At 44.6% G+C, this 12,080-nt stretch overlaps 1 protein-coding gene across 1 annotated transcript in view; it reads left to right on the plus strand.

The window, feature by feature from the left end:
- The window catches only part of LOC133137667 (otoancorin-like), a 20,908-nt gene extending 13,330 nt beyond the window's left edge, over positions 1-7,578 (plus strand). The window contains exons 18-27 of the mRNA XM_061256006.1: positions 64-257; positions 598-694; positions 1,288-1,447; positions 2,044-2,237; positions 3,031-3,183; positions 3,926-4,068; positions 5,381-5,517; positions 5,723-5,820; positions 5,978-6,170; positions 7,117-7,578. Coding sequence (XP_061111990.1) covers positions 64-257; positions 598-694; positions 1,288-1,447; positions 2,044-2,237; positions 3,031-3,183; positions 3,926-4,068; positions 5,381-5,517; positions 5,723-5,820; positions 5,978-6,170; positions 7,117-7,193 — 1,446 coding nt within the window. The 3' untranslated portion in view covers positions 7,194-7,578. The remainder of the gene's footprint in view (positions 1-63; positions 258-597; positions 695-1,287; positions 1,448-2,043; positions 2,238-3,030; positions 3,184-3,925; positions 4,069-5,380; positions 5,518-5,722; positions 5,821-5,977; positions 6,171-7,116) is intronic.
- Positions 7,579-12,080: the final 4,502 nt, after the last annotated feature.

Genomic DNA, 12,080 nt, shown 5'->3' on the forward strand with positions numbered 1-12,080 from the left:
GGCTGTCGCTGGGTAAATAATCTGCTGGTTAGTTTACGGTGGTTCGTCCGTCGTGCCTTTCAGAAGAGGAACCTCTCGTCCCTAACCCCCGATGACATCGCCAGCCTGGGGGGGCTGGTCCTGGAGCTGCAGCCGTGGCAGCTGGCCGCGTTGTCCCGCCCGGCTCTCAACGCCACGCTGCTCGCCCTGGCCCAGGGCCGACAGATGCACCCCCATCTCCAGGGCCCCATACGTAAACACCTCCAGGACCTGTACGGGTAAGAACGCTACGCTCGTGTATTTGGGGCCTGTAGGGCGAGCTAGTCTCGAACCCCCCCCCCCCCCCCCCCCGCCCACTGTGTCAAAATGCCCGGGGTCATTTCCCAACTGGGACACTTCTGTGCTGTGATCCCATCTCTATGTGCAGTAGTCCGCTCAGCATTCCCCCCTGTCAGAAGTGGGAACAAATACATAAGAAGGACAGACTGTCGGCTGTTAAAATGTAATAAAAATGTACACTTGCATTGAATGGGCTGTTACTTTACTTTTTGGCAATTCTAGTGTTATAATATTAGAAACAGTGACATCATCCTGTCTTTTTTGTCTTGTGTGTGACAGGAAGCCCTCTGATTGGTCCTTGGACACGATGACATTACTTGGGCCCCTCCTACTTTGGGTGAATGACTACTCTACCTTCAGGTCACTTCCATATAAGGTAAGCGCCTATCTGACAGTATGTTTGTTCTGCCTTTATGATTAACTTCTTTGTATGGATCCAAAAGCAGAGATTATACTATACAGCCTCTCTTCCCTGCAGCCTCCAAAATCTATCCCAGCATGCATACACCATTTTAGGCAACATTGACCAATCACATTACAGTTGCTTAGTTGATGCTTTTATCCAAAGGCACTTACAGTTGTTTGGACTAAGCAATCCCTGGAGCAATGTGGGGTTAAGGGCCTTACTCAAGGGCCCAACGGCTGCACTGATCTTATTGTGACTACACTGGGGCCACCAACCTTCCAGGTCCCAGTCAAGCGCCTTAGCCACTAGGCTAGAGGCTACCCCATTACATTACATTACAAACCATTTAGGAGGCGCTCTTATCCAGAGCGATGTACAACAAAGTCCAGATCGAACACAGGAACAAGTGTGAAGAGGACCCTAGAGGACAGTATGGTTACCCCTCACCATCACAGCATAATAGCATTTAACAGAAATTCGGAATTAACCTGTTTTCTAACTCTTACATTCGTACCAAGTCTTGCTGTTCTGGCTCTTGACGCCTTGCTTGGCTCCCCTCCTAGCCTTGGCTTAGGGGAGCGCTGATGGATCTCCTGGACTCCCGACCACCTCTCACCATCCCTCAACCCCCGGAGTTCAACACCGAGCCGGATCTCTCTGGCCTCCGCTGGAAAATATTTTCCCTGGCAATTACCCCCGGCAACGCAAAAAGCAGCAGGACAAGTGAGGCATCCCTAGAGTACTCTACATTAGCGCTGCTCAACCCTGCTCCTGGAGATATACCCTCCTGTAGGGTTTCATTTCAACCCTAATTTAGCTAGCTCTGCTCAACCCTGCTCCTGGAGATATACCCTCCTGTAGGGTTTCGTTTCAACCCTAATTTAGCTAGCTCTGCCCAACCCTGCTCCTGGAGATATACCCTCCTGTAGTGTTTCATTTCAACCCTAATTTAGCTAGCTCTGCTCAACCCTGCTCCTGGAGATATACCCTCCTGTAGGGTTTCGTTTCAACCCTAATTTAGCTAGCTCTGCCCAACCCTGCTCCTGGAGATATACACTCCTGTAGGATTTCATTTCAACCCTAATTTGCTTGCTCTGCTCAACCCTGCTCCTGGAGATATACCCTCCTGTACTGTTTCATTTCAACCCTAATTTAGCACTTCTACTCTTCCTTCCTCACTCCCTCTGTTCTTGCTACTAATCCCTCTACTCAACCCTCCACTCTTCCACTGACCCTTTAACACTCTCCTTCTTGCCTTCATCCCCCTATCTTCCCCTTCCTCATCACTGCCCCCCCCCCCCCCCCCCATATCCTCCCAGACCATGACCCCATCGAGCCCAGAAGCCCCTCCCTGGAGAACGTGGTGGATGTGGGGGAGGGGAACGTGTTCTGGACCCCGGACCAGCTGGAACAAATGTCAGCTGAGACCTTCACAGAAGGGGTGTCCGATCTGGGAGTGGTGCGCAGCTACACCCCCCTGCAGCTGGAGGTCCTGAGGAACAAGACCATCCAGGTATGGTGAGAGAGATGGGGAGGAACTGCAACCGCCAGCACCAGGAAGGCTCTACTCCATCTGAAGGAATCCTGCGAAAATGAACGTGGCTGTGAAGGAGCTGTAAATAGTTTAAATAACTAGACTATGTATCCACTACACAGCCACCATATATCTATTCAAAGTCATGTAGTTAACTATAATAACACACATTTCAAGTCAGATATACATTCTGTATTGAAAACAGTATCAGGGCTGTATGGGTGTGGTCTGGACTGCCTCACCACCCCACCTCCCTCCTCTACTCCTCCCACAATTTACCACCTGCAAGTAAATTGTATTGGAGAAAGAGGGAGACTGGGAGAGGGATAAGGTTGGTAGAGGGCTTAAGAGCTTAAAAATTCCCCCCCAAAAAAAAAAAAAAATACAAAAAGAAAAGCAAACTCCATACAGAAATATTGTAACCCAAGAACCATTTTGCCTGACAAAGAACCCTTGAACTACTTATGGTTCCCTATGTGGAACCCCAAGATTCAATTTTCTCTGAGAGTGTATGTATGGCCTTTAGCAGGTGTTGTGTGTTGATCCTCTGCCTCCTCCCTCCCTCTCTCTCTCTTTCTTCTTCTCTTCCTCTCTCTCCCTCCTTCCCCCCTCTCCCTCCCTCTCCCTCCCTCCCTGCCTCCCTCTTTCTCCCTTTCTCCCTCCCTCTCTCCCTCTCCCTCCCTCTCTCCCTCCCTGCCTCCCTCTCTCTCCCTTTCTCCCTCCCTCTCTCCCTCTCTCCCTCCCTCTCCCTGCCTCCCTCCCTCCTCTGCAGGTGTGGGGGGAGGCAGGGTCTCTCTCCGAGGACCAGGTGCTCCAGCTGGCCTGCATCACTCAGGGGTTCTCCCCAGCAGAGCTGCAGGAGATGGGCATCACCTCCCTGGACTCGCTGGAGCTCCTCTCCCCCTGTGGCTGGAACCTCGACCAGGTGAGGACCACCGCACGGCCACCGCCGTAGGGCTGAGGACGGCCCAGAAGAGGAGGATAGTGATTAAGGCAGTGCCTGCAGAAGAAGTATGATGATGGTTGAAAGGATGATGATGAAGAGGATGAAGATGATGCCAGTGACTGTGGATGATGTATGACGATGATTGAAAGGATGATGATGAAGATGATGAAGATGATGCCAGTGACTGTGGATGATGTATGATGATGGTTGAGGGGATGATGAAGATAATGCCAGTGACTATAGATGATGTATGATGATGGCAGAGAGGATGGATGATGGTGAGAATGTTTGGGATAAAGAAATTTGCGCCTGTGGTAAAATTGAGGATGATGAAGACGATGAAGAAGGCAGTGTGTGATGTTAATGATGATGATGAAGGAAACTGTGGCAAAATTAAGGATTGACGACGACCATGATTGTGATTGTGCTAAAATTGCGGATGAGGAAGATAGTAATTATGGTCGTGGTAACCATGATGAAGATGGGGATCATTATTGTGATGACGATGAAGATAATAATATATTAACCCCTTATCTTAACATTTTTAAGATATAAGATATATCTTATTTACTTTTAATTGAATGTCCCTTATGTGAAGAGAAGTACTGTATAGAGCTCAGCAAAGGACAAAGTCCTGGATTGTGGATGCAGGGTCTCACGGTCTCTGGAGGTTAAAGAGTTAAAGGTGATGATGATGATGATGAATCCCTGTCTCTGCCAGAGTGAAGTGGTGTTGCAGGGGTTCTTGGGAGGGAATAATCTGACCATCGGAGAGCTGGGTGCGGTGGAGGTGGTCGGCCTTGGCCAGTTCATCTGTGGAATGAGCCCTCAGGAGGTGGAAGAGCTCAACAATGACACCTTCAGGTGAGGCACTGTCACAACACCAACTGACTGAGGATGGATATTATTACTGCTGTTATTGTGTTGATGATGAAGTTGAAGATGTGAACAGTGAATGTGATAGTAGCAATGAAGATGATGATGGTTGTGGTGATGAAGATGATGAAGTTAGGGTTATTCAACTAGTGGCATGGGGGCTAAGTACAGCCTGTCATGAATGTCACGACTGCTCTCCGTCCTGGTCCCACGGTGGTGGAATGACCTCCCGGTGAATGTCAGAACGGCAGAATCTCTGACCTCCTTCAAGCGCAGACTGAAGACCCATCTCTTCAGGCTACACCTTTCCCTCCCCAACTCACAATCACCGTGATTAGCCTTAGACCGTAATGGCACTTATGTATAGATATCGTTACTTGTATAGGTATTGTTGTTTTTATTGGCTGTTGTTGTATTCTAGCTGCCAACAGTGGTATGCTAGTTTGAAAGCTGATTGTACTCTTCAAGGGTTCTGAATTTCTGTATGTTTACACTAGGACTCGGAACTGTACTGTCCTCTCAGGTCTACTTTTGCACTTGTTCTTGTGATTGATTTGCACTTTGTTGTACGTCGCTCTGCTAAATGCCACATAATGTAATGTAATGTAATGTAATGTAATGTACTCTTGGCTCCTGTACACTATATTGTGGATAGTACTGCACATGTCACCAACTAATGGCATTTATATGTGATCGCTAAGTATCTGCTGGTACTATTCACAAACATATATAAAACCTTTATAGGTGGAGTTATAGTAGTTTATAAGTAATTTATAATAATGAAAATGTTTATAATATATGCTGGCGCATATGTATATTATGAAGATGAAGAGTATGTTATAGGGAGGTTTTGATTGAGAGGGCTGAGGATGTTGTGTGTTATAAGGAGGTTTCGATTGAGAGCTTAGGATGTGTGTTATAGGGAGGTTTTGATTGAGAGTGCTGAGGATGTTGTGTGTTATAGGGAGGTTTTGATTGAGAGAGCTGAGGATGTTGTGTATTATAGGGAGGTTTTGATTGAGAGAGCTGAGGATGTTGTGTGTTATAGGGAGGTTTTGATTGAGAGAGCTGAGGATGTTGTGTATTATAGGGAGGTTTTGATTGAGAGAGCTGAGGATGTTGTGTGTTATAAGGAGGTTTTGATTGAGAGAGCTGAGGATGTTGTGTATTATAGGGAGGTTTTGATTGAGAGAGCTGAGGATGTTGTGTGTTATAGGGAGGTTTTGATAGAGAGAGCTGAGGATGTTGTGTATTATAGGGAGGTTTTGATTGAGAGAGCTGAGGATGTTGTGTGTTATAGGGAGGCGGTGGGGGCGTTGGGGGCAGTCCGCTGTTCTCAGGAAGTGACCGAGAAACTAAAGGACAGGGCAGTGCTCCTTTTTGGGGAAGTGGAGAACTGGGACCAGGCCGAGGTCAACGTCCTGGGGAACATAATCGGTGAGTCTCGTCCATCTTTCCTTCTCCATCCATAGCTCTGGCTCTTCTCTCATTACCTTCCTCAATTCTTTATTTTTCTTTTTATGAATTCCACCAGGTAGAGTTTTTACAGTTTTTGTACTGTTTAGTCTACAGGGAGGAATTGCCTCTGCTTGTGTTTTTGGGAAATGTGATTTGCATTAAAATGGCTGCCTGTCTCCCCCAGCTGGGCTGCAGGCTTCAGAGCTGCAGAGTCTGGATCCCTCTGTTTTCTCCTTCATCAGTCAGACCGCCATTCCCCTCATCCTCCCCGATCGCCTGGCTGTGAGTCTGCCCCAACCCTCTCTTTTTCTCTCTTCTCTCTTATCCCATCTCTCCACGTATCACTTTCCCTCCCTTTCTTTTCCTCCTACCTGTCTCACACCGTCATCTGTGTAGGCATCCATGTCATTGATCAGAAATAATTTCTATTTTTGGTCAGGCACTCTCGGTCGCCCAGTTGCTGGCTATGGGTCCTGATAATGCTGCCATGGTGACGCCTGCCCAGCGCAAGGCGTTGGGGAGGCTCCAGCTGGATGCCCTGGACAAGGCCCTGGGCCTGGAATACCTCAGAAGCTACATCTCTGCCACGACCCCTCCTGTGAACCCCCTCTCGCCTATACCACATAAATCAGGTGAGTCAGAATACCTGGGGAGAGGAGAGCATTCTGCCAGTGTGTGACAACATGTAATACACACAGTTATTCTGCTCAATTATTCCACTTATAACATTGGCAAGTGTAAAAAAGAAAAGAAAATGCAATACAATTTCAAACGTCAGTTTTTTAGACATTTAGAAATTGGTGCAAAACATCTCCCAAGAGTAAATATATATATAATATATAAATATAAATGTAATATGTAAATGTTAAATATAAATGCAATATGTAAATGTTAAATATAAGCCTCAAAATGGAGGTAACTTTAACTCAAAACTTTAAAATCACGTTTGTCTGTGTCCCTGTTATTATTTTTCATGGTAGTTTTGTAGATGTAAGTTCATCTCCCATGACCAGACTAACATTTATGTTTACATTTAAAATGTACATTTATATATAACATTTGGATGTAACATTTAGATTTATGAATATATAATTTTTCAATAATGCATTAATAAAAAACTACTACTACTACTACTACTACTGGAAAATGCTTTGCACCAATTTCTCTCTAAATGTTTAAAAACTGACCCTCAAACAAACTTTTTTTTATTTTACACTTGGCTACGCTAAAGGTGGAAATATTGAGCAGGATTAGTGTGTGCAAGTCTTTACAAATGGCGGTCCATATAAATAAATGCAAATTACTGACATTTTCTTCTGTCTTCTTAATATACGGGGAAAAACATCACATGTTGTGGTTTTAATAAAAATAAATGTTTGCACTTCTTTGGCTTTGTAAAGGTACTGCACACCCACAAAAAGCAAAAGGGCAATGTAGAGGTGTTATAAGCTGTTATAAGCAGTTGGACTAAGCTGTTGTAAGCAGTTGGATCAGAACTTTTTTTTTAAATAGCTGAAAACTAATCTGCGGAACTGGATATCCAAAAAACAAAGCCATTCTCTCTCCCTTTCTTTCCAGGAACGGCAAGTCTGAGGATGATGGGGAATGGTATCTTCTGGCAAATTCTTCTGCTGTTACTAATGTATATTCAATAGATGCACACACATTTTAGCAGACATTACGTATTACACACGTATCTTTCTACAAGTCTTCATTATTACCAGCCTTAGAAAATAGGAGATTATTTCCAATACGGAATGTGCATTTGCAATGTACTCAGGTGGGTAGTAATATGTTGTAGGGAAAGATGAGGACATTGTTGATCCCATGACAAACAGAGAGGTTTGTTCGACATGAAGAGGTGGAGAGCACGACAACAGCGCTCCAGCTGGACAAGAGAAAGTACAACATTGTGTGATTTTTACAGAAGCAGAAAAATCAGGCGCAGCCAGCCATAGGTAATTGCCTGCTCGTGTAATTGTCGGATTCCTTAATATCCAATGAATGAATAAATAAATTTGTATGTCCCAGCAGTGCTCCCATGACTGGAAATGTTTCAAACATTTTATTCTCAGATTTATATTCTTAAGTTAAAGCTGGTAAGGCTGCTAAGGGGACTGCCCCACCTTATATACAATCCCTGATCACTCCCTACTCCCCAGCAAGACCACTCCGGTCTGCCAGCTCTGGTCGCCTTACGGTTCCCTCTCTACGAGCACCTGGCGGTCGAGCTGCACGCTCACGCCTGTTTTCCGCTCTGGTTCCTCAGTGGTGGAATGACTTGCCTACTACTGAGAATCCCTCCCCCTATTTCGATGCAGACTAAAAACACACCTTTTCAAACTATACCTTAGTCCTCCCACTGATTTCTCCTGCCACCCCTTTCTAATATCCCTATCCCTCTTGTCTAACGCCCCCCCCCCCAAAAAAAAGAAAGAAAGAAAGAAATAAATATAAATTGCACTTATGATGACTATATGTTTAGAACAACACTTCACATGTATTTTACTAGCTATGGATGTGATGCTTTAACTTGTGGAAGAACCTATGCACTTGTAAGTTGCTTTGGATTAAAAGCGTCTGCTAAATGACAAAAATGTAAATGTAAAATGTATAAAAAGAGTTGCAGCTTTTTCCACAGGAGACATTATATTTATTTTAGCAACAGAAAGAAATGTGCAACACACAGCAATTCCCAAGAGAAGAAAAGGTGTCATTTCACTCCCCAAATCATAACCCTAACCTGAACATCAACATCCATTTAATGGTGCATTTCAAATACACAAGAAATTTTTTTTTTTTTTTTTACATCAGTTCTATAATTTAATTATTGTAGAATTCAATAATGATGTTCCACAGTATATTTTGGTAAGCCTTTTGTTTGGCCTATTTCTCTGCCAGTTTTTCCCTTGTATGAAACATATATATGCATGTCATTGATATGTCAATGTGAGCTGATTATTATTATTATTATTATTATTATTACTTCGAATTGAGAAATGCTTCTTGGCCAATTTGCATGTGACCAGTACAGAGAAGACATTTCTGGAATGACTTCATGAAATGCACATACTATATTCCAAAGGTTTGGAGGTGAAGTTTAAGGTCTGTTTTGGAGTTGCTTTTTCAACGTACATCAAGCCATTCAGCATATTCAGCAGCATTCTGCGATAAGCCACACTCACCTTTTCAACTTGTGCAGAGGGTGAAACGGATAAAAAAATATTACAGGGAGAGAAAAAAACTTGAAATCTTTAAATGCAATATGGTTCTAGCACCAGGGGTGTTTGGGCCTCTGTAAAAACCTTATCCGTCCTAAGATGGAGAAGGAAAAAAATTAATGACAGCTTGTTTTACAGATGCGAGTAAACATACAATTGCATGTATTGCACAGAGAATGAGACAAAAACAATTACTGTACAATTTGTTCAGCCAGCCTTGACATCCATCCATCCATCCATCCATCATCTTAACCCGCTTATCCTGAACAGGGTTGCAGGGGGGCTGGAGCCTATCCCAGCATACATTGGGCAAAAGGCAGGAATACACCCTGAACAGGTCGCCAGTCCATTGCAGGGCACACACACTATTCACTCACACACTCATACCTAGACTCTCCAATCAGCCTAACCTGCATGTCTTTGGACTGTGGGAGGAAACCAGAGTACCCGGAGGAAACCCACGCGAACACGGGGAGAACATGCAAACTCCACACAGAGAGGCCCCGGCCAACCGGGATTCGAACCCAGGACCTCCTTGCTGTGAGGCGGCAGTGCTACCCACTGCACCATCCGTGCCACCCAGCCTTGACATATAATCACCAAATAGCCACGTATCATAAATATTCACCAGTGCTGAACACAGTTTGAAAGAGTGCAACAGATTACAAATAATAATCAAACCAAAACTGAATGATTATTTATACAGTTTATTTTAGACACAAGATGAACTCTACGCAAAAACATAAAATCACAGCTGAACAGGCAATGCAGCAGACAGACAAATCAACTCTACAAAGAAGAAAAAAAAAAAAAATGAAATCGATTATATCTCTATTATTACAGAATCAATGACGAAATGACCTCAGGTTAAAAACAGATAACTCTCCTCCAATAGTCACTCAGACCATTTCCAAAAAACCCACAAATAGAGCAAAGTAGTATTCACCTCTATCACGGATTGGGTGTCAGGAGAAAATAGAAAATTATATCAAAGAGAAGATTGTTAATTTTTGTACACAATTATTACACACACAAACAACCCCTTGCCCTCCCCTTTTTTAATGTTTTTTTTTTTTTTTCCATAAAATGTACAATTACAAACCCCCCTTTACAAAATACAAGATCATCCCTGACTAACACGCATCTGCTTCCGATCAGCTGGAAAATAAAGACATTAAGTAGAAACACTATACTTATTAACATCGGCAAAAAAACTAAACAAGGGGAAGGAGGTGAAAGTGGCTCCTCTCGCTTTGTGTGTACATGTTTGTGTGTACGTGTGTGTGTGTTTGTGTGTACGTGTTTGTAAATACAGATGCGCATACACACGCGTGTACACACAGATGCGGGTTAGAAGCACATGCGAACACAACAGAACCCAACTCATGCTACAGTGACGGAAAAAAAATGGCCAATAGCGTTTTTTATTTTTTTTTATTAGTTCTTTAAAAAAAAAAAAGCCAACTGAAGCTGAAATATCCTTGTTGCACAACAATGAAGTCCACATAACCTTGCTTCCCCGTGAATGTGTTGGAAGGCTTGACTGCCTAGCTGCATCGCTTATAGAAACATGATTGCCCGGCTGTTGTGCTGACCCATTTGTCCAGCGCTCTTAGTAAATGCGAACACATTACCAACGTAGCGTCAGCAGCTTCGGCCGATGCGACACAAGAAAAAAATTCTCAGGACGTCAAAGTGAATTTGGCTGAATCAAACACCGCCAACAGAAAGCAAGTTTTGGCAGAATGATCCGAATCTAACACATTATATAGAGTGACTGGTAAAAGAAGACGCGTTCAGAAACAAAATCAAGACACTTTTAATAAATACTCGTTTATAAAATAACTTGTTATAAAACAATTAAAAATCAGTGTTTTAAAAAAAAACTGCAGAGAGCTCCCTTGGTGTTGATGTTAGTTGCCTCTCGGTACAGGAATATGATGTTTGTGTGTTCGCCCTGCTAGCTGAACAAACCGCGGGAGTCAGACTGAAGCCACCCGCAGGCCTGGACAGGGGCAGAGGGGAGATCAGCCCAAGGAACACAGACACAGGACCACTGATTGGATAAGGATGGTAGGAACACAGGAACGTGGGAGAATTCTGATTGGACAAAGACAAATCAGGAGACTAATACAGGGTGAATGGTGATTGGACAGCCTTACAGTGAAAGGCTGGGACTCGAGAGGTTAGCGCAGGGCGGCAGACGCAAGCGGCCAACTCGCCATACTTGAAATGCTTTGACACCGTTACAAAAATAGAAGTGAAAGGAACAGCCAGCACATACAGTGAGCGAGAGAGGTACGTTAAAAAAAGAGAAGTGGAACAGAGGTGGAGAGCATCATGCAGGAAGGGACATGTGACGGGAGAGTCCCGAAAAACACAAGAAACGAGCTGTCTGGACAAAAACGGCAGGGGCACAGACGCAAGGGAACTGCTGATTGGGCGGGAACAGTAGGGACGGCAATATGAGAGGGTTGATTGGATAAGAATGGTAGGGCGCACAGATCCAAAAGAACTGCTGACTGAATAAGAATAGCAGGAACGCTAAACTGGGGAGAATGCTGACTGGATAAGGAGAGGAGGGGCACGGTATCAAGCGTACTGCTGATTGCATGGGGAGATGCATGCAAACTGCTGATTGGATGGGGAAAGTAGGAACGCTGATATAAGGAGAAGGCTGATTGGATAAGGATGTAGGGGCACAGCTCCAAGGGAACTCTTGATTGGACAGGAATCGAAAGAAACCCCGATACAAGGAGAAGGCTGATTGGGCTAGGATGGTAGGGGCACATATCCAAGGGAACTCTTGATTGGACGGGCATAGTAGGGAGGCCAGTATAAGGAGAGAGCTGATTGGATAAGGTTGGTATGGGCACAGAGAGAATGCTGACCGCATGGCGATAGGCAGCTGAAAGTCTGGTGTGTCCTGACGGCAAAAAGAGAACAGCAAAAGAGAGAAGGAGGGAGGGGAGGAAGGCGGAGGTAGGGAGAGACACAGGTGAGTAGGAATGATGAAGAGAAGAACAAGGGTGAAACAGGCCCAGTGAGTCCAGACTGGCAGGCTTTGGGTCCTCTATACTCTACCCCCCCCCCAAAAGCCCTGTGCTCCAAAGTCCTCTGTCCTTTTCTGTCCTGTCCTGGTTGTTTGACAAATTATTAGTCTCACTGACACTAATAGTGCGTATGTGTGTGTTTGTGATTGTGAGTGCGCACAGGAGCTAACAATGAGAGCAACATGCAGACTCTACCGTTTATCGCAGACCTCTCCCCCCCCCCCTCCGTTCCCTTCAATCGTCAACTCTTCCAGCTTCCTACTCTCTC

The sequence above is a fragment of the Conger conger genome, chromosome 9 (assembly GCF_963514075.1).
Source record: "Conger conger chromosome 9, fConCon1.1, whole genome shotgun sequence".
Lineage (NCBI taxonomy): Eukaryota > Metazoa > Chordata > Actinopteri > Anguilliformes > Congridae > Conger > Conger conger.